The 26709-nt window shown below is 34.4% G+C and overlaps 1 protein-coding gene across 5 annotated transcripts in view; it reads left to right on the forward strand.

Annotated features, from left to right (window-relative positions):
- The window catches only part of FER (FER tyrosine kinase), a 163509-nt gene that overhangs the window by 78939 nt on the left and 57861 nt on the right, over positions 1-26709 (forward strand). For 4 of the 5 annotated variants that reach the window (XM_054002674.1, XM_054002671.1, XM_054002673.1 and 1 more), the window contains exons 10-12: positions 3763-3855; positions 10169-10372; positions 13874-13996. In XM_054002674.1, coding sequence (XP_053858649.1) covers positions 3763-3855; positions 10169-10372; positions 13874-13996 — 420 coding nt within the window. The remainder of the gene's footprint in view (positions 1-3762; positions 3856-10168; positions 10373-13873; positions 13997-26709) is intronic. The other variant, XM_054002675.1, reaches the window with a different exon arrangement.

A 26709-nucleotide genomic window follows, 5' to 3' on the forward strand; every position in this document is an offset into this window, starting at 1 on the left:
AGTTCTTGCTTTTAACCCCCTGTGTTCTCAGAGGCGTGTCCATACTTTCAGTGGTCACTCCAGGTGCCAATATCCAAACCTGACCACTGATTGGTTTGACCCCAACTTCCTGAGAAATTTCACTTCCCTGTCAAACCATGACAACATCTCTTGAAAAAAGCTGAAGCTTAAGAAGGAAAGAAAACTGAACAACCTCGTATCCTTTCGTTCCAGCACTTCATAGGAGCTGCCTCACCATGCTTCAGTGGTACCAGTAAGGTTATAGCCCTGAAAGTATGAGCTCATCTCCAGTTCTTCCTGTTTACTTACCAGCTGTCTGCATCAGCATAGAGGCATTTCAGTGGGCTCCCAGCAAAGCTGAATTGTGTCTGGAGTGGCTGAAATTCCCTGGTGTTCTTTCCGGTGTTCTCCTGCTGACCTGCCTGGCTACCCCAGGCTCCGGGCATCTCAGTGGTGTGAGTGTGATGACATCTCATCCCACAGCTTATCATTGTTAAACCTGATGGTATGCCCTGCCTCAGTTATATCTAGTTTATTATACAGTTAATTTCAGTTCGTTCTGGGGAGTCCAGATGGCTAGTCCTAAAAAGGGAAATATCAGTCATGCATTTTCCATATTTTTTTTTATTATGTGTTCTCATGACACAGGTGTGTTTAAACACACTTAAAAGAAATAGGTTAAAATATTTTCTCATGACAGCTTGTATTTGCATACACACCTAGTTTCTTAATGGTAGAGTACAATATTTTCTGTAGTAATTCAGTTATTGCATAAAATATTACAACTTACAGGTTAGTTTGCTTTCTAATGAAATTGGTGTTGTATAAAATAAAGACGTGAGAAATCATGCTACCATTTTCATGATGTCTCTGAAAGTAATTAATTTGATCGGAAATGAAACTGAATCAGCTTTAGTATGAATATGCTTTAGTAGCTGCATTGTGTATGCTAGTAAGTGTAATACTCCATAATGTGTCTAGCTCTGGTTTGTTAATCTGATAGTCACATGTCTTACAATTTTGAAACTTTTGTCATGACTACATATTTGTTCTGTTTGGTGACATGATGTCTGTTGGAATGAGCACTGTGTGGAATTGTAATGAACTTTCTGAGTGAATAGTGTCTCTGCTCTCTGCTAAGTTCCTGCAGAAATTTAAAATTACCTAATACCCTGAAATAATCCTTTCAACTACTAAATCCTTTGTGGAATTGAGAAGGTCTTGGTGGCGAGGTTCAAAATTTGATGTGGCTGGGGAGAGATTGCTGAAAGATAGCTGTGATATTATTTGCTTTTATTTTGTAAATCAAACTTAAAATCCCTGATTAACTAGTAAGATTGTACACACATATGTACATAAATACATAAATTTAAAAATAAGTAGATGGGTTGCAGTTTTACACTAGCCTAGAAAAAAAATGTATTTAATGTGCAAAAATGTATTTAATGTGCAAAATATACTAATTTATATAATATTCTGAGTGAAAAACAGGTTTCCTGCAAGATCAAATAGTTCCTTCTAAGGTACACTGCAGCTGGGCAATGGCAAAAAAAATCAGAAGAAGACCACTGTTGTGGCTCTTTAGTTTTGTCTAGGTTGCCCTAAAAATACTTGAATGGAATAAATAAACTCAGTAGTGGCTACAGTTGTGTTTTGTCATCTATTTGGTTATGCCTGCTGTGCAAATTCTGAATCTTCATTGTTTTAAGATACAGACTAGTTTTAATATGTCAGGGGAAAGAACTGTGGAAATGCTAAATAGTGTTTATAAATGTACTGCAGTTGGAACAGGACATGTTTTGAACAAAGCCAAAGTTTATCCCTTAAATTCACATTTCAATACTTGTCCTGTTTAATGGAACTGTTTGCCTCTGTATGTCATTCAGTGGTGCTTATCAAAGTTGTCCCAGGCCTTGAGTCTGATATTTTGAGTCAAAAAAGCTCCCTCTTGTTAATATTTTTTTGTTGATGAGAAATTGGTGAATGTAGAACCTTACTTGTAGTTCAGTGTTGTTGCTAGATAAGCAGGCTTTTAGTGTTCACTTGAACTCTTGAGTTTTGGTTGTGGGAAGTGAAGTAGAATTTGTGCATCTTTTGGTAATTTATTTTCTCCTGTTATGTAAGAAATATACATTTAATTGGTGTTAAATCTCATGGCTAAGAATGAAGAGGTGTGTGGAGTGGATCATTCCACAACCAGCATGCTAGCTAATATAGACTTTGAGTCTATAGTTGTTAATGGGATTTTTTTGTTTGGGTTTGTTTGGTTTTCTGTTGCTGGGGTTTTTTTTTGGTTGGTTGGTTGTTTGGTGGGGGTTTTGTTGGTTTTTTGGTTTTTTTTTGTTGGTTTTTTTTTTTTTGTGTAAGCAGTTTTAATTCAGCAGCATCCTAAAAATAAAAATCAGGTTTCAGCACAGAGTTGCTTTACTAAAATTAAATTATTTGGTATATGACAATAATTGAGTCTGATAAAAGGTATAAAAATGTTACTGATGAGTAAGTGGGCACATCGTTAATGAGTATTTCTGTGGCAGATGCACTCCCTATCAGAGTTTTCACAATATGGCTGTTTTTTGCACTCTTTTATTCAATAGCGTACAAACTAGGGCAAATTGCAGACTTCTGCTACCAAATAAATAGTGTTACTTTGCTAGAGAGCGTTTAACCTGTATCTTGTCAAATAAACTCTACTTGGAAATAATTTTCAAAGACTGCTAAATTTGGTGTGCAGATTTGTTGCTTGTTTGGAAGTCCTGGAATAAACTGAAGCTGCATTTCTTACATTATGAGATCTTTGTTTTCTTCTATCAAAAGTGTACATCAGAAACTTGGAAGCAATTTTTCTTTCTAACACTGGCAAACAGTTGTAGTCTGTCTTCATTGTCAGTTTTTTACAGTTTAGTTAACCTAAAGCTAATTAGAATGAGGTTGTTAATATATGCTTCAAGTTTATATACTTTGTGAGTACTCATTCAAGTATCTTTGCTGTTTCTGAAGGTGATTTACAAGCAATAAACTTCAGTTTGTCCATGTTACAAATACTTTTTTTAAAAAAGTTTTTGCTAATTTGAGAGCTGATAATAAGAGATGAAGAAAAATACAATCTTCGGACTAAGTCAGCTTATGAGACCTTGGAATTTATATTGACTTCTGCTGAACTAGAGATGCTTAAAGGCTGTTTCAGTGTTCCCGTCAGAGCCCTATTCTTGCAGAATTTTAAATTGAGATGGTGGCTTGTCAGAAGTGACAGTGGCACTTACAGTGTCCAGTAATGCCAGAAGAGAAATGGCTCCTATTACTTGCACTAATGGGGGCTAATATTTACAGGTAGCCTGTTGTTACAGAAGAACCTGTTAATAAAGGGGAAAAGCTCTAAAAATGTATTAAGTAAGGATAATGCACATATGTAGTTTTTTACTATGTAGGGTTTTTATTACATATTTTCAAATCATTGTCCCTTTAAAATTTCAGGTATTTCAGGAGAACTGAGAGTTATGTCTCTTGTTTTTGGAGTATAAAAGAATTTCAGTTTTCTTTATAGTTCAAATAATTGCATAAAGTATTTTAGGAAATACAGAATTTCTAAGTGGTTAAATTGATCTGTACCTAATCCTGCTGATATTGACACTTCCTGGCTTGTAGCAGTTCAGTTCCTATCTTTTATTTCAGTGAAATTCAGGATTCTATATTGCACATTCTCCAATAAATCAATAATCCTACAGATTTGCTTTTTTTCACTAAAGATTCTGGCCTTTCTCCTAGGACAAGAAAGACAAAGTCTCAAGATTTGACACTATACGTCATTCCATAGCTGGAATTATAAGGTCTCCAAAATCCATGTTGGGTTCATCATCGGTAAGTAGTACCAATATTGTAGTGTTGTGATATATTCTGTTATTTTTTCAGCTTAAATAAGATTTCTTTTTCCTTGAAACATCACATATTTCCATCTGAATGGACAAAAATTACATTAAAATAATGTTAAATAAACACTGTTCTGACTGATCAGCATACAGGATAATATCATAGTGTAATGGTTTGTCAGAACAACTTGCCACACTTCAGGAGAATCACAGTTTGTATGTTCTTTGCAGCTCCCCAGTGTGATGCTATATTGTTCAGAATATTCTTCCCAATGAAGCTGATTTTCTTGAAATGCACTGTATGATAATAATCTGTAGTAGGTTAGGTGGCAATATATGTTTTACCAATTGTTGCAATAATTATATTAGCCATATTTTTTTATAAAAAGCTCCAATGTATAAGCATGTTGTTACTATTGCTACTACTGCTGGTACTATTTAAGTTACTTAAAGTAATATTGCTTATAACCCCACTAAAAATGGTTGTTGAGTATCTCTGAGGTATAGTTAGCTTTTGATCAAATTCTGTAATTCCTGGACAAACGTCCTTGTTTGTTTTACTTTGTATTTCCTTCTGTTTGTTTCATATGGAAGCTTGCAAGATTAGTTAGAATCCTTGAGCACCTACTTATGGATGTGTCAGATTGTACTTGAAAACCTTCTGCCTTTTTCTTGAAATGGAACGTGTGATCACCATAACCCTCCCAATTTAAAATCAAACCAAAACAACAACTCACAAACCAAGCAAAAGAAGAAAATCGGGTGAAGTTTTAAAAATTGTTTAAATTTGCCTTTTAATTGTGATCTTGTCACTTGAAATACAAGCTCAAAGTAGTATTCTTGAGAAAAATTCAGAAGGAATGGGTCTTCTATTTTATGCTGCAGGATTGCATTCAAGGACGCATTAAAGGACACAGCAAACCATGTTTAAGCTAGATAGTATTCAGAATAATGGAACAGATAACAATTACATATGTGTAAAAATACATGTGTATACAGAGGACAACTGTACATAGTGATGAAGAAATGGAAAAATACGTATGATCATGAGATAAAATTAGGTTTTTCCTCTGAAAAACATGAAAGTTGCATGGCATTTGAAAAGTAACAGGAAAAACCTTGCTAAAATATTAAAATATCCTTGATGTTAAACAAAATCTCCACATTATCGTGATTTTCATTTTATTAAAGTTCTAGTTATGGTAAAAAGGCAGCAGTTCATATTAAAAACTGATTAAAATGTATATTTCTGTGATCTCTGTTCTTTATGTAGGTGAGGCAGAGCATTCATCTCTAATTCTATGTATTGTAAAACTCATGACTTCAGAGTAAACCAAAAAGCTTCCAGAAACCACAGAAAAAACCATACCTAAAACTGCTTCAGAGAAAAATCAGAAGAGAAAAAATATCTCAAGAAGAAGATAAAAATAAAATGCTTAGATTAAATCGGGGAAAGTCAGTGTCAAAATATCGGTTGGCTTAAAGTGTCATTTTAAATAGTCTATGTGCCGCACTGTTTTCATTCCATGGAAGCTGATGTAAGTCTGGCTGTAGATACATGGTAGATAGGATTGGTGAAACCTTGCAATATATTTGGAAGAAGTAAGATTGGCATTGGTTCATTTGTGTCAGAAAGTAAAGTCTGATTAAGTGCAGTCTTAATCAAGTGCAGTCTTGATTACCTGTTGCCTAAATGACACCTAAATTACTTCAGAGTTAGAATACATAAACTAGCCAATTTTCAATTTTGCTTTGTATTTTGATTTAGTGAGTTTGTGTTAGAAAAGCTGACCATATCTATACAGCTCAAATTTGCTTCACAAATTAGTACTTAGGTGTTAAATGTGGTCAGCTGTTTCCTGCTGACAACCACATAACCACGTTTAATTGCTAAATATATAAACTGGTACTTAAAACTTATTATCCATCAATATTCAAAGTGATTATTAAATGTGTATTATAAAGTAATATTAACATACATTTAAAAAAGTTAATATTTTTTAAATGGACCAGTACAAAAAAAGATGTCAAAGCAGATTTGGACAAGGACCAGTACTGATCCTCTCATATAGTCTAGTCTAAAATGTGATCTTACCTACCTGTTTACAAATTATTTGTTTTAAGTATTTAAAGTTTTGAAAGTATTTCTAAGTATTTAAATTTTAAATATATTAAAACTTCAGAAATGGAACAATGTCATGATTTAAATGTGGTGCCATATTGTAAACACTGTCCAGTATTTTTAATTGTTGGGATAAATTGAATTTTGTTTGTATAAATTTGAGAGGACTAATTTTTTGTATGTCATCTGGAAAAAGCCATAGGGAAACTGTGCCATTCTAAAAGCAAGCAGGAGTTTTTGTGTGTTGACACTGAAATTCTATATATGCTCTCAGAATGAGAAGGTAATACAGGAAAAAAGTGTCGTTTGAAGAGAAAGAAGCAGAATTCAGGTAGTTTTTCTTGCATGAAATGCAAGCCAATTTTCTATAAAAGCAAGAGATGTAAATTTAATCAAATCAGGAGAGGAAACACAACAGTGGGGGTAACTTTCATGTACTGGTAATGAAATGCTGTGAATAATCCGAATGAGGAGTCTGAACAAATTGCATCATGAATACCAGCTTCTGCCCTTCTACTTTTTTTTTTTTTTTTTTTTTTTTTTTTTTTTTTTTTTTTTTTTTTTTTTGATATGAGACTTTGATCTGGGCTTGACACAAACATCTGCTTTTGTTGATAGGATTTTTTTACTGTTTATAGGATAATATGTGGAATTAATGCTTGTTTCAGATGGTGTATTTTTCGCATGTGGGAATGAGCCAGGTACCCAGAGACAGAATATTCTATAGGGTATTGTCTCAAATTGTCAACCTAAATTTATTGCTTTACATTCTTATTTGTGTCAGTGCTACTCTTTTACAGTGTGAAAGAAAAAATACCTTGATAAAATGTTTTGTGTGCTAAAAGATGGAAAATAAGGGATTACTGAACATTTGCATTCAGAATATATACAAAAATACAATATTGAGCATGCTATTAGTGTAATAAAATATCATTCCCATTATTATTTTTATTTAATTGTTAGTGCAAGTGCAGGAATAATACACAGTTTTTTTGAGTTAGAAAAAACGCACTGCTGTTTGCTCAGTTTTTTTCTTGAAATAAGGGAAGGAGCTGAGGAAAGCTTCTTTTTACTATTGGAGAAGACCATATGTTTTAATGGATTGTTAAGCAGGGAGAGAGAAAGGGGCTCAATATAAGGAAAGAGGACACTACTAGATCCATGAGGAGCATGACGAAATACATGAGGCCATCTCCTTGTAGAAGAAAAAGTGTGATTAAATATATAAGGACACACCCCCCAGCCTCACCCAATAATCCATGAGTGAAATATGGCAATAAATGGAAATCTTAAGGAGAAAAAAGACAGGCTTTGTTACCTTTATTTTTGTTACCTTTCAGCAAAATTAACAACAATAATCCTAGAAGCAATATTTCTTCCTTTAGGCTATTGACTCATGGAGTGCTTCTGTAAGCATATATATAGATGAGCGAGAGATCCATCCCCCAAATGAGACTTTAAAACATTAAGGCCTAGAATATAAACTTGTCATATTAACTTGCTGGCTGATATTTAAGTAGAGTTTAAAGAAAAGAAGTGGGAATTTCATTTTGTGCAGGTAGCATTTTTTTTTTCCTCCTGTTTTCCTCATGGACCAATCTATCATCCAATTCGAACTATAACATGCAATAGAAATATTAGTACTAATGGTGGTAAATTGAGTTGAAATCAATATTAAAGTAGTTATATATTGTGCATTGGTACTGTTTTTTCTGGGCTTTCAGCAATGTTTTATTCTTTAGCCAGTTAGAGTCAATATTATATCATAGAAACAGTATGTTGGAATCAGAAGACTTGTTCATAAAAAGAATGTGATTTTAATAACACTCAAGACAAGAATAATAGCCACTTACTTCATCAGAAAAACGACCTTGATATGATAAAAAGTAAAGGTAAGGTGAAGTGAACGACAGTCAACAGAGAAGACTCCATGGAATTTCCACTCTTTCTTTCTGAAGTAATAAATAATACTTCAGTCAGATATCAAAGAGAGGGAAAATTGATTATAAAGTTATAGACAATACCATTGTTATCTGTGTCTAAAATGCTCCAATTTCCTTCCATAAACTCTTTCTCTTGTCATAAATGCTCTTAGGATGCTTTGTTTTGAGATTTGATCCTGATTGAATGGTGCCTCAGCCTGCACCCAGTTTGTACATAAGCAAGTGTTACAATCTGGTGGCTTCCTTTTTAAGCTGTAAAATAAATTGCATGTCTGGTTGCTTTTTTTTTTTTTAACTTTCTTTCATGAAGGCCATGAAGTAAATAGTAAACCTATACTGTCCTTTTATCCTTAGGAGCATTTCCTCTCAAGTAGGAATCTGCTTCTCTTAAAGGGTTTGCTGCTCTAAACACAACAGAGGTTTATGTTTTCTTTCAAGTCAAGCTCAGAATCTCTGAATAAATAAATAAATAAAATATTTACTTGAAATAAATGTTTAAGTAAATAACATTGTCTAACATTTTGAAAGCTTTTTTCTTTCTTTTAGAAATTTGTGAAAGAAAATGTCACAATGTTATTTAACAATGGTGAATAGTTTTCACCTGGGATGTTTTTTAACTGTTGGTGAAATTGAAAGATATTACTACCTTCTTGGCAATCAATATCTCTGCTTTTTAGCAGCTCACTGTGCTGATAAATACATAACCTTGGAGTACAGCTTTTGCCTCTAAAAACTATGTTCAAGCTGTAGTTATTACTTACATAGTGCTTCCTATCTCTGACTCTGTAACAGAGCACACCTTTTCTAGTGATCAGTATATTGGTTATAGTGCTTGTTTCAAATCTCAGATCTGAAATTCTCCTTGATGAGAATTTCATCCATGATGATTCTGTTTCTGTTGATACCTGAGAACACAAGGGTCTGTAAGGTTCTTAAATATGTTCTCCAGTTTTCCATCAAGATCCTGGACTAAACTGGTCCTTTGAGGTATAACTTAGGCAACCAGAAGCCAACAAAGACATTTTTAACAGCTAAAATGTATCCAAGTACTACAGAATTGCAGATATTTGGAAACAAGAATTTATGTATAGATTCCCATTCTTGGGTCTGCTCATTTCCACTCTCGGTGTCTGAGACCATTCCTAGTGTTTTTTGGACTAGGTGAGGCATTGTAATCGAAGTATCCTCTGAGAAGAACCTTGAATGTACAGATAGCCTCCAGCTTGGGTTGTTTTCAGGGCAGAGCAATAGCAAAGATGAATTCAGAATGGTATTGCTTTGCTTGCATCTGTTTGATTGTCCATCATTGAGATGTAGATCTCCATGCTGTTACCTAGGTGCAATTCAGGAGGCTGGGGAACATTCACATACCTGTTCTACTCACAGTGTGAACTGTGTTGTCATTCAGAGCTTTACCACTCTGGCTGTGAGAATTTCTATGAGATCTGGCAATGCTTTTGAATTACATACAGCTTAAAGGCTGAATTACATATAGCTCGAGGGCTTGTCTTCCTACCCATAACAAATAAATCTGAAGTGGTCAGTGACAAAATACAAAGTTTTCTTCAGTGTTTTGTTAAATAATGTAGGCATGTTAAAATTAAAGTGTGAAATCATAGATTAAAACTCATTAGCTTCCATTTACAGCTAGTAGCTTCCATTTGCAGCCAATTCCATGTAGTGATGACAATTCCTTACAATCTTTGTGTCTTATCATAGAGTTCATAAGGACACTACACACAGGATACGTGCTAGGAAAAAAAAGCTCGTAATTATTAATTGATTTGGGATACAATTGATAAATTCTGTGAAAACAGTTTATCTGATTCAAGTGCTTTGTATGAGTCAATGTATTACAGTTTGGTGTCTGAGGAGTTTCTGTCTGGATAAAGAAATGATTTTCAGTTGTTAATAGCATATCAGAATGTGTGAGAAGGAGTTGGTCAGTATGGCTTACAAAAAATAGCAAGCCAGGTAAAAAATATTGCATGGTTTTATGGATGATTCCTTAAACTTCTGCTTTTGATATATTGATTTTTCAGGTAAACAGAAAAAAAAGTGATGAATATGCTTTTGTGCAAGTGTAAAAGCTGTAAGAGCCTTGATCTTGTTGGTTAATAGAAATACATAATTTAGATACAGAAACCAGAAATTATTGTTGTTTGTGATACTTTTCATGTACAAGTAAACTCTAAAAATGTGCTATTATAGTAACATTTTTCTTCAATATTTTTCCCAAGTTCTTCGATGTAATCTCAACCACTGAGAAACCATTGGCTGAGCAAGACTGGTATCATGGTGCAATTCCAAGAATAGAAGCCCAGGAGCTGTTAAAACAGCAAGGAGACTTCTTGGTGCGAGAGAGCCACGGGAAACCTGGTGAATATGTCCTTTCTGTGTTTTCAGATGGACAACGGAGACACTTTATCATACAATATGCTGATGTACGTCTCTGATATAGTACTGAATATTCAATTTAGGATCTACATAGTTTACTATAGCAAATGGATTTAGCCTATATGTACAAATATGAGAGCTGTTGGAAATATTTCCATCGGTGATGGAACCAGGGGTAAAGGTCATTCTGGAAAACAAAGGAAAAGTATGAAGTATCAGGTTATTCAGTATCTTTTGTCTTACACTGAAAAGCCAAGATAATATTTCTGTAAATATTTTGAAAACTGGAAATTGTTACTCTTTATTTATGCATTTACATTTGGTTATTGATTACTTGGTTACCCATTTTCACAGTTGGTGCAAATCAGGCTACTTCTAGTTCAGACTGTAAAGATCCCACTGCATCTTACTGACAAATGGAAACAGCCGTGCAGAAGAAAATAATCTGTGTTTATTTTTATACACATGGGAATTCAAGTCCCTGTTGCACTTCCAATGCTTATTTTTTTTTTAGTCCTGTGGTTATTGTTTTGTTCAGTATAACACAAACACTTTTGGATGTCTTACAGTGTGTATGTTTCTAAGGACTAGAATTGACTCCCTTGTTACTCTGAGGAAAAATCAATGACTTAATGAACAATATATTAATTATTATCTACCTTTATACAGTATGGTTTTTTTTATTCTTCTTAATGCATTGCTTGGCTTTTTAATGTATATATTTTTATTTTTACCTTGCAGAATTTTAAACTTATTAAAAATGTGACAGTTCCCATAACATTGCTAGAAATTTTTCTTGGAAGTATGAAATTGCAGCAAATCATTCTCAGTTTTAAATTCAGTAGTGCTGTCTCTTCAGTCTTTTGTAATGAAGTTTCCCACGTACAGAAGAATTCTCAAATTTAATTGCATAATGGTATTACACTGAGGCAATTTCATTGTCTGAATCCCCAGATGATGCAGCATGTCTGGGGTAACTCAATATTGTGTGTCTGGTGTATTTTCTTTTGAGAAGCAGTGATATTTTTCAAACTTCACAGAGGTTGGAATGCTTCTCTAGGATTAATGATTATAGACAGTTGTCAGACTGGAGAGTGTTCATTAGTTATCACCTAGAATTTTCCTTGTAGAAGCGAACACACAGTCAGTGTTTATTTTATTTTGATTGTATGACATTAAAGTATTTTGATGTGTCAGAGTGCAAAATGAGAAAATAAAAGCAGTAAAATGACCTATAACCTAGAGTTTTACAAAGTGCTTGGTGCACCCTGATCTAACCCAGCAGAAATAAAAGCACATTATATACATGGTCTAACTGAAATAATTTTGTGCAAATCATTGTATGTGCAAGTAGTTCTTGAAAAAGATAGACTGGACTTTCAAGTCTAAGTTCCAACTATTATTTCAGGGCCTACCTGTAAGCTGACTCTTTTTTTGTGTGTGTGTGGGGAGGTTGCCACCAAAGCAAAACACAACAAAAGAAGCTATCTTTCTCTCCATAGTTTTGTACTTGCTCTTAGCAGTTAAATTTGAAATGTGAGACAGATACTGTTTAATGTTGCATAGCCTGGACAGTCCCAGCATTGTCAGGTCGAGATATTTATCTGCTTGTACATTTACTAATAGGCCATTATGTTCATCTGCTCTTGGGATTAATTTGTAGTAGATTTTCTTGTCAGTCACGGAAGCTAACACTTTTTTTTTTTTGTCCTTAAAGACAAAAAAAGTCCTCTGTATGCATTCCTCAGTTCTCTGTATGCATTTCTATGGGGTGAATCTTCTGAGAATGGGGAAAAAAGCTTGTTAAGCTCAAGAAAGTAGGTGTTGGGAGTGTTAGGGTCATATAGTGAGGGATTTATTAATGAGCATTTGTGTAGGCAAGTTTAAGACGAGTTTAGTACAAAGGATTTGTTTTGTTGTTTACATTGGTATGAACTATGTGGAATTGGGTTTCTGACTGGTCAAACCATACTCTTGGATCATTGACAGGTTTCCATATTTTCTTCTCAATCAAGTACTGAAGATTAGAGTAGGACATCTGTTTTAATGGCAATCCTTCAGTTGTATAAGTGTTCTGTCTCTGGTTTCATGATCATTTTAAAAGCTAATCTTGATACAACTACGTGTGTGATAAATTAATTCTTCATTCACCTTTAAGCATCAAAATTCACGGCTGTCATTCAAGGCTACCATTGTTTTCACTTCTGCTTATTTGAGGCTGTGCCATTTTAAAATTTTTGTTCGTTAGTGATCTTAATAAGGGTCAGGATTACGTGTAAATACACAGAATGAAAGGACACTGGCTTCTCTAGAGGTTTTACAGAAATGGCAGCAAATAGGCAGTGGCTGGTTCTGGAATGAGGAAATAATAGTCAGTAGTGGTGATTGTGCTGAGGAGACTCTTAGGAGAGCAAGTTGTTTGGATCATCAGCACAGAAGTATGAAGGAGCTTATTTGAAAGGAATGGGAACTAGTGTTAGAGGTCAATCAAAGCTGACTCACTATTTAATAAACAACAAAACGTTCAGACTGTGGAAACATTTTTGTGATTGAGATCTGTGAATGTTAAAAACAGCTGACAAGACCCTGCTGTCTTTACCAACAGCAATGACACGTTTCAGGAAGTTAATGCTTTAACCCTAAAGGAAACAATGAACTTTGCATGCACTGTGCAAGTAATTCAGCCCTGCGGGCTAGAAAGAAGGCATGCCAGCAGTAGAGGTGTTCATTGCCCATTTGTGTAAATTAACTTGAACCACCATCTGTGCTCTGAGTTTTTTAAATTCCAGTATTTGTTCATTGTTGCCTTGTCGGGCTGGCTTATGGCAGCTACTGCCTTGTGGGAAAAGCTCTGTATCTGTAGATGCTGAGACTTATTAAAGCAGGAGACTTCAACGTGTTGCACAATCAGCAAATCAGTTGGGTCCTGCCCAACTTCTGTTTGAAGCCTGTGTGTCACCTGCCTTTATCTCTAGGTCGTTTAGACATTCCTGATAAATACTCTTTATTAAAGACCAATCATGCATTCTGTACTCTATTCCAGGGATTTACTAATTTTACGAGACAATAAATGGAGGAAGATAATATTAGAATAGTATTGCATATCTCCTGTTTATTTTATCTCTTGTTGTATTTTATCATATATATTTCTTTAGTTTGCTTGCTGTAATTTTTAGAAATATATAAGAAGTTGGTGTTGTTTTTTCTGGGTTACAATATTTTTATTTCACTCTGTAATAGTTTTGATTTTAACTGGCCTATTTAAATTAAGAGTTTAAATAGTTAAAATAGTTTATCATATTGCCTTAAATGACTGATGCAGTAATTTTGCATTTATTAATTTATCATTTTCATAACTATCATTCAGGTTAAGTTAGTAAAAATGCTATTCAATAGGTCAGAAAAGGAATCTAAAATAACTCTATAAAAGTGTACATTTTTTTTTCTGTGTTGTTACTAGTGAAGAAAGTTTGGTCAAGCACTTTTGCAGTTTCTTGTTCAAACTATTGCTTACAGAGAAATAAGTTTTTCCTTTTGTCTCCATACAGAATCAATATAGTTTTCAGGGATCTGGGTTTCCAACTATTCCTCAGCTCATAGAACATCATTACACAACAAAGCAAGTTATTACAAAGAAGTCGGGTGTTGTTCTGCTTAATCCTGTTGTTAAGGTAATGCATACATTCCAGAACCTTTATTTAACAGACAATAACTTTGGGGGGTTTCTGTTATTATTTAAGTAAGCTTCTATGGAACTTCTCAGAAGATTTTTAATTTTTGTTCATTTTGTGACTCAGCTCCTGATCTCTTTCAAACGTCTCACCTCTGTGCAATTCATTTACTTAAAACAACTCTCCATCCTGATTCTTACCATGAATTTTGCTGTTTTGAAAGAATGGCGTTCAACTTCTTACCAAGTATCCTCATACTTTTATTTTTGGTTTCGCACTTGGATTTCCCTAGTAAGTAATTCAAAGTAGTAGTTCATTGCTGTTCCTTCTGTAAAGTAAAAAATTTATTTTATATAATGGAGAAAGTGTCATGAAGTTTGGAAGACTTAATAAAACTGCATTTTGTCCTTATTTTATATTTCAAAAGTAAGTTAGACACAAGAAAAGGTACTGATATTCCAGCATCAATGAAAATTTAAAACAAAAAATCCCTTTTTAATCAGGAAGCTCTTGCAAAAAGTCTTTCAGGATGAAAATGAAAAGGGCTAAGTATTAAACTGTATCAGTGTTTTAAGAGTCTCCTTGACTTCTTCCAGCAGTGTTACAGTTAGTATCTATCTAGTTGGTATTTCATTCATAAGCCAACTCCACTTGTATCTTTGCATCTTAACTACGGGTAAGCCTTTTGTTCATGATACATGTATTTTTTCAAGACTGGTTTCAAGCCTGTGTTCAACAAAATTTTAGGAAGTATGACAATTTATATTTCACCATTAGTCACCTACTCTAGGGTCCTAGTTCTTTCCTGCTAATAATCCTAAGAAAATCAAGCGTGTTCTTTTTCTCAAAATTGCACTTAATCTGCACTTAACTCTTCTATATAATTTTAAAATTTTAAGAATGGGACATTGGAAATACACGTTTTATGTTAATATCGTGCTGATTACCAAACTGATGCTTCATAAGTTATTGCTTACATTCATTGTAGATCACATGAGAAAGCATAGGACATAAATTATCATGTGTAATTCTTTTTGATATAAATGGTTTAAGCTACAAATAAAGGGTAGTCAAGCTCAAAATGAAATCTTTTTAAGTCTGTTTGCAAATTTCTCTCCCTCTTTAATACTGTGTTTGTTTTAAAAGTGTAATGCTTTTTCTGTTTTCTGACTGTAGATAACGTGAGAGCAGCCCTGTTTTAGCAAATGTAAAACGATAGTATAGAATATTATCACATTATCTTACTTATTGTCTGATAAACTGGAACACACCTAATCTATAAAACAGCATTTATTCTTCATTCTCTGTTGCTTATTTGAAGACAGGGAGTTTCTTATTCCTGCCTTTTTTGTTTCATTTAGTATTTTCTCTTCATAGAGTTAAGTTTTAATTTAACCATACGCTTTTGTAACTATAGCCAAATAATTTTTTTAGTCCCTATCTTCTAGAACAAATATACTCCCAAATGGCATTCCTGGTCATTTCACCATTATCGCTGTGGTGGCAGCAGCGAATTCGCCCTCAAGCAGCAGCTCCGATCGATCTCCAAAGCCGAGAGGGCAAGAGGGAGCTCGCCGCTGCCTCAACCCTCTTTATTTCCAGTTCAATTCTTATGGTATCTCTGCCCCTACGAGAGAAACCCTCGGATAAGAGAGTAGCCAACCGCAACTTTCCCGGGGCAACTTCTTTTTTCTGTTAAGTACCCGGTCGTTATTGTCTGTTAGCCACAAAATGGGAGATAATTCTCTTAAGAGAAAGAAAACAAAAGGAAAAACCATAACTTCCAGCAGGCCTTTTTTTTCCCTCTATTCAGAGGGAAAATGAAGTGGGTCCACTCTCCCTGGGTTTGTTGACTTGAGTTAGTATCAACTAAACTCAGTATTAACTAAAAATTAGTGGAAATAATGGTATTTCCTGTAGGATTGTGCTAGTTGGTAGATGATCTGAGCTGCAGTGCACAACTACTTCAGTTACTCAGGTTTCCCAAAAATTACGCAAGTAATCGGCATCTATCCATAAAATCCACAGGCTGTATCTGGTTTTTCATATGACTTACCTTGTCCTGGTGTGCATCAGTCTTGATATTCAAGAGTACTTCCTTTAGGGTTAGTAAACCTTTCTCCTTCCATTCTGATATGTTACGTGAAGTAATGGAAAAGGTGACTGTTAGTCACTAAGCACTAAGAAAAGTATTGGGTGACAGAAAACTGATTGTATAGGGTTTTTAAATATACATATTGCAATTGCATGTATACTTATGTGAATTTATGAAGTAGGATGTCAGTTTCTTTATCTACTAATACTTAGTGTAAACAAGAACCAATATATAGTATATTTAGTGGTTCCTGACCAGCAGTTTGAACCAAATAAGGCAGTGTTGAAAAGGCTGTTAAGTTACATGATTTGAATTTCTTAAGAACAGCTGTTCTCAAAAATATTTAAATTGTTTTGGTTTGAGCTATAATTTTATGGTGGTTTTAGTTCTCCTATCTGATAAAAACTATTTGCTGTATTCTGAAGTACTTAAGAGTGAAGCAAAAGAGTATTGCGAACTTTCCTTTTTAATTTGCACGGAACTCTGGCTTTCATATGGGAAAGTGCAGACATTTTAAGTAGTTTTCCGAAGTGAAAACTGACACCTAGTGTTGGGGGTAATTTATGCATCATGTGCTATTACCAAGATGTCATTAATCATTTCATTAAAGTTCATTTGGCAGATGCAAAGACTGTTTTTGCTTTGTTCACATTATAGCTGCAGAGCAGTCATTGTCATTTTATGTAATCTTTAATCTTCTTATGCAAATTGCTGTCCCTGTAATAACCTATTTAGAAATTGAAAGTTAAATATGACAAACTTCACAGCAACAAAAAAAAAAAAAAGTTATCCTTTTTAGTTTGCTTTTGCTTTCCTTCCTTCCCACAGTCATTCATCCTCCTTTACTGTGTTAGTAAAATTAGTGTTCACCTTCTGTGACGTTGCCCTTGAAAGGAACAGGCTTAACTGTGTCACAAAAGGCCTGCCCCATGTCCCATTTCATATAGACTGAATTGCCTGCTTGGAATTTTAATGATTCTGTAATAATAGAATTTAAATTAGAAAAACTGATGGTATTAAAAAGATATCTGCAAGTAACTTCTTTAATGGAAAAGTGTCTCATATTTATTTATAATCTTCTAGGAAAAAAATGTACTTTTTGTTCTTCAGGTTGTTATTGATGGATTGACTGGTACACAAAACCCCTGGGTAACTCAAAGCACACCCTAGGACTTTATTAATAAAAATGCTGGTTTTACCATACTGGATACAGTTTAACCTTTTAACATCTTTGACCTCCTGTTTTGGAGGTTTTTAGATTTCTTGAAATATAATTTCTTTTTACATTTTTACAGATTACAAACCTGTATTAAGGTGTGAATGTGCTTCAGTTTGACTGCTAGAAAAGAGAATAGTCAAAAAAAAAATAAGGAATACAATTTTAATTTAAGTGTGCCTGTATTAAAGTTTTCACTTGGATCATAAATGCACCTTAGGAAAAATCTGCCAGGTTGCACAACTGCTCATGGAGGGAGTCCAGTTTCCAGAATCAGGAAAGATTTAGCCTAAAATGATGCTTTTCCCCCAAATAGATGTTTCAGATTCTGAGCACCAGTTGATTCACTCTGGAGATCTGCTACTATTTCACTAGTGCTGAAATGCTCTGAATGCTCTGTTGTTAATTCAAATTCTGAGCTTATGGAAAAAAATTAACTGCTGCTTTGTCAGATGAGTTAAGCCATATGTTTGTTACTAGTAACTTTAATTTAAAAATTCTGGATCTGTTTTTACATGACAAAGAAGCCTGTGATATGGTCTGATACATTTTGCTTACACAGGAAAATGATGGATCATAAATGATGAGGTGAAAGAAAAGTGCTGAAAGAAAAAAATCGAGGTATTTCTAAGTAGTATTTCTAATGCTGATAAATAAGTTTGCAAATGACATTAGAATTCTCTGCAGCTCTGATGGTGTCTTGCAAGGTATGAATATATTGATCAGTTAGACTTGGAAAGAAATTCTGAAGAGCTATAAATTTAAGTTAGATTTTCTTCATGAAAATCCATGAGTAAAAATCTGAAATGACACTAATTTTTTGCTGGTGGGTTTTTGGGGGGGTTTGTTTTATTTTAGCAAAGCAAGCTGAGGTTCACTGTTGCAGACAACACATGTGCTTAGAGTACAGGTAGTGTGTGCCCCTCAGGCCAGCAAAGTGCATGAGGAGGAATTGAAGGAGGCTACTGAACAGTCTCAGTTTCAGGGAAGCGCTCTTATGCCTGCTCGGAGATGCTGGATAGAAACAGGAAGACTTACAAAGGCCAGGTTTATCACAAAGTAATGCTGTCACACAATTACAGATGCTCATTTCATGGCTGGAGACAACAAAGATGCTGCAGAGGGAAGCAGTGGCAGTAATGGTGCTACCTGTGGGGAAGATCATCTTGAGTCTGTTTGTCCTGAGGACAACTCCTGAGGAGCAGGAATCTGAAAGGAGGAAGCAGCCTGTAGCAGGGAGTGATGCAGTTATTGCAGCTCTACCTTGGCTACTTTTGTCATTCCAAAGAGGATTCCTGTGGCACCCTGGATTACCTGTGTGCTACCCACCAATCTGTCTAGGCATTCTGTAGGAATGCCAAGAAGCACCTGGTGGTAGTGATATTTGGATGCTGGTTTTTGGCCTAAAGCTGTAATTCTTATGAGTGTGGTTAAAGTCTAATACATACATTTTTAAATGGCACAATATATCTTCAGTTTTCTTTAAGGAAATTGATCACCATTAAAAATGAGTGTTTATAATATGCAAAAGACATACTTACAGGAAATGAATGTATTTATTAAATATGCATGAAATGAATAAATAGCCTGCAGCTATTGACATTTGAGAGTAGAGTTTCATATCTTAATATTAGAGGTGCATTTCAGTTGCGTTCGTATTCCTTCAGAATTTGGAGAAGTGTCACAGGATTTGCTTTTAACATTTTTTAGCAGAGATTATTGCAATATTTCTGTCAGGTAACAAAAGGAATGCATCATCCTTAATGGTGGCCTGTACTTGTCAAGGCATGTTATCCTGTAGAGAAAAGGGAAAAAAAGAGAGTAATTTACTCTTTGTGTTAACAAAGTACTAAACCAAATTTATGTATAGTTTCAGATATATTGACTATTTTCAAAATTGAAAGTATTTATTTTCTCAAAAAATCTCATTAAAATGTGTTGTAATAATGGGGGTAGATAAGGCTACCTGAATAAAGAGTAACAAGGGTTGTTTTATATTCAGTGATCAAAGTTTTTATAGTTTTTTTTTTTTTTTAGAGGCCATGGCAACAAACATCTGCTCTGTTGAATGTTTCTGATTCAGTGTTGTTTTTCTAGTATTTCTTTCCATGATCAGGTTTAGACTAAAATTGAAAGATAACAGTCCTGAAGGATGTAAGCATTATGCTCAAACCTAGGAAAAAAAATATTTTATCAAGTATATGAATTTCATTTTAACAAATACAATGTAATTTTTGACCAATCTCATCAAGAAAAATCTTTGTCCTTGAAATTTTAAATGAAACTTTGGCAACATGTGCATTCCTACTTTCTGTACAACTTTCATATAAAAAAAATACAGAATGCTATATTCCTGTGTGGAATGCAAATTGAATACAATGAGTTATCTCAAACACAGCTGAAACACTAGGAAGTAGAAAAAATAAGTAAAATTTATAAAGCAAGAGATGGAAGCAAGCCATTCATTCTTACAAAAAATAAAAAGGTATATTGTTAGGAAGGAGTAAAAATTATTAAATGAAAGATTTAAGACAATTTTTTTTGATAACTGGTAGTAAGAGAATAAACTACTTCAATTAAAGCATCCTTCATTAAAGATTATTTAGATTTACTAGATTTTGTTGCTGGTAATTTGTATACACATGTGAAAATCAAAGGATTGCTTGTGTTCTGTAATATTCTGGGTGTAAATTATGCCTTATGGGGCACTTGTAAAAATTGGGGCTTTTATCAGAAGCTTTATAACCAGATGTTAATACAGTGTAATAAAATTGTATTAGAATTGTGTATGATTGCAGCATACTTAGGAGTTTTTTATGGATTCTGACTTCTTCCCTGTATTTGGAATTCAGACATTCCCTAATAATTATTTTCTATAAGATGGTGAGTTGTAAACTTCTTGTAGTCTTGTAATTATATTCTTCTTCCTGTTTTCACTAGTGCAGTCAGGATGACCTTAATGCAAATAATGCTTTGAGTTTTCAGTATTTTCATAATATGTGACTGACAAGCACATAACCTTCCTTAAACGTGGGCTCTCATGTGTCAGAAAACAGAGTGGAGATTAAGAACAGGAATGAGTTTCTGTGCTCTTAAATTCCTTTGTAGAGTTACATTTGTGCACAGTGGGGTACTGTGAAGTAGCTTGTGGTTGCTTAAGTATTTTGGTCTGCACCAATTTAAGTGGAACAAAATGTTAAAAAGGAGTGAAATGACATTTCAGGTGTGGAGGAGTAAAGGATACAAATAAAAGGAGCTATAGGGTAAAAAAGGTACATTTTTCTTAAATCAGGTTAGTGCATCTGATGTATGTAATAGTGTCTCAATTCTAAAGAAGATCTGTTTATTTAAATGTTGATTAAGGAGGAATTCAGGGGTGAGAATAGGTAAGGCTTCAGGATTCCTTATTTGCAAGGTAAATACTGTACTTAGCCTACTCTTGAGGGTAGTGCATGGATTTCATGCTCAGTTCATAATGAAGTAAATGCTATTACCAGTTCTATCCTTTCTGTCACTAATAGAGTGACAAATCTTTATTTCCTGTCTTTTTCCTGTAACTAATAGAGTTGACAGTGATTTACATAGTATATTACTAAAATCAAGATCACCCCCATAGGGTGGTGATCAGTGGTACAAAGTCTAATTGGAGGCCAGTAACTACTACTGTACCCCCAGGGTCGGTACTGTGTCCAGTCCTTCCTTCATCCACTTCATTAACAAACTGGTGATGGGGCATGAGCAGTTTCACTGATGAAACCAGTCTTGGCAAAGGGGCTGATACACCAGAGGGTCAATCTGCCATCCAGAGGGACCTGGCCAGGCTGGAGAAAGGGTTTGACTGGAGCCTCATGCAGATCAATAAGGGCGAAAGCAAAGTTTTGCAACTGGGGCAGCACAACTCCAGGCACCATGACATGCCTTCACTCCAAACATCTTCCCCCTTATTCGTTTTGAGCAGCTTTATATGCTAAGCGTGATGCTGAATGGTATAGCATATCCCTTTGGTCTGTTTGGTGTCAGTTGTCTTAACTTTGTCCCCTCCCAGCTACTTGTATAACTGCTAGAATAGGTGGTAAATTCTTCAAAACATTCATACTCACTGTTTACATTTCATGTTTAATTTTAGAGAAGGATGTGCACATATGCATGCCATAAAGATTGCTTCATATGCAATCGTCTTTGTCAAGAGAATAATTTAATATGTAAAACCAAAATATAACCCCACACTAGCTACTGTGAACAAAATTACCCCAGCACAGTAGCAAAGTGTAGATTGCTACAGACTACACAGGAAAATTTTGTCACTAATACAGGAGAAAAAAAGATTGCTGAAGACAGCATTCAGAAGATTGCTAAAGCAATAATAGAATTTTCTAATATCTAGGAGAGCCATTTGGTGTGTGTGTTGCTTCTCTTTGTGTGTCTTTGATTGGCTTGTGTGTCATTGATTGGCTTTTTTTTTGGTGCTGCTAAGATATTTTCCAGTGCTTTTCCTATCTGAATAATGAGTTAGTGGTATGTGAGAAACTACCAGTATCTTGTTAAAAACCTAGTGCAGCATCTGATGTAAAAACCTAGTGCAGCATGCTCTTTTTAAACTCTTGGCATCTATGTAATGTTGTATGACTTCTGATTCAAAGCCAACATCTTGCTTGGAATGCCGGCCAAGCTCACTGGTACACTGAAATCTCATAAGTTAAGGCTGCAGTTTCCTTTCTGTGTGGCTTTGCCTTTTTCCTGCACTCTCACAATACAGCAGATTATTTGAAATTTTGACTGGTTATTTCTGTTCCAGCTCAGTGGTTTTAACATGCTATCTGAAGATTATGAAAGACAGTGCAAGATGAGCAGGTGTGACTAGAATAACATAGGATGATGAAGGATCTTGGGGTTTTGCTTTGAACAAAATAGTAATTTGGTGGAAGCTCTAATGTGGAACTGTAGCACTCTGAAAGGTATGCATGCTGACCACTGAAACTTAGACATTATTTTTAAATGTTTCTCTTCCTGGGGTAAAGAAATCATCTAACTGGAAACAACTGGATATTTTTGAAGCTAAGTCAGGATGAAACTAAGTATGTGGCTACGTATCTTACATAGTTCAAGGAGACTGTCTTGGACATTGTTAGAAACACCTGTAGTTCCCCAAGCTCCATATGACATACCTTTTCATATGTGGGTGGAAGTAAAAATGTGTTGGCACATATGTGAAAATATTTTAGCCTATTCTGATAGTTTGAGTGTTAGGGGAGGGTGTTATGCATGCATAATGTGACTCTGCTTTTCCATTCCTCTCTGTTTAAATTACATGGAATGTTTAATGGAAAACCATGTTACCACATGGTTTTGTTCGCATCTGAGTGTTTTGTAGGGCATACCTGATCCAGAGCTGATAATTTTTCTATTTGAGTATATTTGGTTGACAGATGATTCAGAGTACTTTGTTTTGGTAGGTGAATTTACTGTATTCAGTGAAGAGGAATAGTATGTGTTCTAATGTGCTTGAAATATAAGGGTTTTGACATAAACTTGACTTTCCTTTTCCTGTGCTTAAGGATTTCACATTCTGTGTCTTTTTGTTTTCTCGGTTGTTTTTAACCTCTTTATTTTTCTTTATTTCCTGTCTTTTTCCTGAAATATCCTCAGCATCATTTTAGCCCTTTCATGAATAAGAAAACATAAGCTTAGGGAAGTACTGCCAAAAAAACCCTGAGGAAAACAGGTATTGTATGTTGAATTGTACAGTCACTTTGTCTACTGATCTTCAAGAAAGAATGGTCAAAGAACAGCTGTGCAGGTAATCTGAGATCACTCCTGCAGTTTATAAATTGCACAATAGCTTTTCCAAATCTTATTTCTCCCCTCCTGTTCTATGATAATTTAGAATTTGGCTTAGCAGGAGGGTTGAACTTCACAGAGTTTTTAATGTAACAGTAAGAAATCAGATCAAATAGTATTTTTTTCCCAAAGAGCTAAACTTGTCTGTGATATTACTCTCTTCTACAACTCACATGGAGTTTCATGAGTGTGGCTTAATACAGTGCCGTTAATAATGCAAAGCAGCTTCCATAACAATTTTTACAGCTCATGAATTTTTATTCTGAAGCAGTTTTAAAGAAGTTGCGAGTGAGGTTTTTCAAAACCCCTCCTTTAAAACCTACTTTTTCTTATGAAAAATCTTTCCCATCAGCTACATTTATTTCTGTACTTAATCTGAAGGACTTGAAACACATAGTTTATGATTCATGAAATTGATGTGAACATTAAATCTGGCATAGGTATCAAAAATAGTACTTCTCTAAAAGACAATTTCTCATTCCTATATTGATAAGCCCTATCCACATGTACACAGCTGGTTTTTTTGGGGTTTTTTTTTTTGTTTGTTTGTTTGTTTTTGTTTTTTTTCTGTCTGGTTAATCAAGTTCTGATAAGTGAGATTTGAATACCCATCTGATGAAAATTGTCTACGATTCTGATTTTCTTAGCCATAAAAACAATTTTACTCCAATTATCCTTAGGATTGGAAATGAAAGATTAACTTTCCATTTTTGTTGATGTGGAAAAATAGCTCTTAGCTGCAGTAATTCATACTACTGATATTTCCTATTTAACTTGGAAGAAGGAGAGCAAATAATACTTTCCAAAGTATTTTTGATGCATTTTTTTCTGCTTAAAACATGAAGAAACAGGCGCCATGCATGTTTATGCACTTGACTTCTGAGATGTTGAAAATACCCCTCTATTTTGAGGTTTTTTAGAAGAATGTTAAGGATTAATGTACTGGGATGAGGGAAAGGGGAGGGATGTTTAGTTTTTCCATAAATGCTGTGCTCGGATAGATCCTTAAGATTGGAAAGTCATATGTTTTGAGTTCTCTCAAAGCAATAAGTTTTGGTTGATTCCTTCCAGGGCTCCCTAAGTCGAATAAAGTTTCCAGCCTATAGAGTTTTTTATCCTTTTTCACTTTTGCTACATCTACAATTAAGATGAAAAACAGTGACAGTGTTTGCTTTGTGAACTAGGAAGAGTAAACAATGTGACAGAGAACATGAGATGAGTAAATAACAGTGATGATAACATAAAGGTCTTTCTTACTCATACTGTGTTGGAAACTGATCAGAATTTCCTCACTCTTCCTCTTTGAAAAATCTTGGTAAGAATCTTGGTGTTGTTTGGTGGTTCTCTGAAACTGAATACAAGCACAGATGGCTTTTTTTCCCGTTGCTTTTCTCTCTCCTTTTAGAAATTGCAAGATTTTTAGAACCAGATATTTAAGCTGAGGCTCATAAATTCATACCTAATTCTCAAAACATCTGTTTTTAGAAGTTTACTTTTTAATTGCTTTACTACTGGTTTTTATTTGAAAAAATGCCATTTTAGAATTCTTAATGATTGATATTGTTACTGAGAATTATAGAAAAATAATGCTAAGGGAATTTGAACACTAAGTTCATTAGATCATGATTATGTTTTCTATTTTATTGAAAGCTGTTATAATTTACTGCAGATAATTTGTAAGCTTTCTTCCTGGTTTAGTAATTTGCGATCTCTTTGATGTAGCTTCTCCCATTAAAGGGAGATGGGCAGGAGAAAAACTGCACTTACGTATTTCGAAGATGTTTAAGGTAATAGTGATAACATTTCAGTCTGATAGCTCAGAAAAGCTCACAACTCCACTGTATGCTCACTGAAGTAAGGATTGATGAACAATTTCTTTACTAACGGTTGAAGGTTTGAACTTTATCATGGTCTAGGGAACCGTGAAACACCCTAACATTATAAAAGGAATGCTTCATATCCAGGAAAAGAATATTGTATATGCAGAATACCTTGTTTTATGAGTAAAAGGAGACATTTATGATTATTTTTAAGTATTCCTTTTCACAAGTGAAAGTTTTATTTCTTTAGTTACTGTACGAGGTTTGGTTTTTGTCAGTTACAATTAACTTTTGAAATTGCTCTTCTCTTTGAAAATGCTTATCTTTGTTGAAGTCAGACAAGTATGCTGGGTAGTTGCACAGAGTCTAGAAAGATAGTCACTAGCAAGCTGCTGCATATAAAAAACTTGAGTGTGATGTGTATCAAGTGCCTGGCTATTGGGGAAGGGTAACCGTCAAGGCTGATGAAGTTCTCCCATTTTTGTGCTGTCTGGTTGACAACTTGTTTCTCAGTGTTTGACCAACAGATGTAGCAGTACCTCCACAGGTAAGATAAACTGATAGGATTCCCATCATCTTATTAGTAAACCTGTGCTTGAAGTGTGAAGTTCACCTCATTCAGTTTCTCCTCCTGGGGGAAGCTAGAGGACAGAAATAAAGTAGGGTGTGGTAAAGCTTGTAGATTTCTTAAGTAGATCCATTTGGAAATAAGGTATATAATTAAGATTACAAGTGAGTATGCTCAAGTGCTAATTTGTGTGACTGAATTTTTCTGAAGTGCTTTTATATTCTGTTGTGCAAAATTAACAAGAGAAAAATCTGAGCAAGTGCAAGGTAAAGAGAGAGTTATAGCAGTGTCACTATAGAAGAAGAGGACTGCATCATAAACAGCTTCCTTCTGGGCAAAATTAATGGGCATTAATAGTCTCAGGAGTTCTGTTTGCTGTCGTTCAGATTAGTTTGATTAGGTACAAAAATGTACTGGATTTGCTCCATTTGATTTAGAAGGAACTAACTCTATTGAAATTAAAATTTCTGTGGACTGATGTGCATTAAAGTGTCTGTTGATCTATACCTACATTAAAGAATATTTTTGTCCTATTTTGCTGTCACATTTCTTTTATAACTTTCAATATCTTTTGCACACATGATTAATCCGTAGAATAATGGCATTTGAAAACTGGAAAGATTCTTACATTCTATTCTCAGTCAGAATTAAGCATTTAGAGAGGATCATGAACTTCATGATCAGACATTAATTCATAACCTTTGTTTATGAGTACTAGTATTTATGCATTGATTTTGACATTGATAAGTGTGCCTTATTGATGTCTTTAATTATTGACAGCTATTCAGATTATTGAATGATGTCATATTAAACTCAGAGCAAGTCAAGTAGATTTAGTGAGACAACAAAGTTGCAGTAGAATGTCTTGTTATCTTTGACCTTATTGTTCATATTATAGTTTATTAATTAAAGGCAATTATCTGAACCAATGACAATGTATTTTGAACACTATTTAAATTAATATATAACACACTGCAAATCAGAAAATTTGGTGTGTTTCTTTTTTAGCGTCAGAATTGTACACTGGCATGACTCTCTCTTCTGTTAGATTTTTTTTTTATTGTCTGCTGAAGAAAATGCTTTTGTGCAGTTTATAGCACTTACATCAAACAAAGTTGGTCAAACTTTGAATAATTTTTGGATTGTGAAAAATCTGGCAGAACCACAATAAATTAA

Source organism: Vidua macroura, chromosome Z (assembly GCF_024509145.1).
Source record: "Vidua macroura isolate BioBank_ID:100142 chromosome Z, ASM2450914v1, whole genome shotgun sequence".
In the NCBI taxonomy this organism is placed as follows: domain Eukaryota; kingdom Metazoa; phylum Chordata; class Aves; order Passeriformes; family Viduidae; genus Vidua; species Vidua macroura.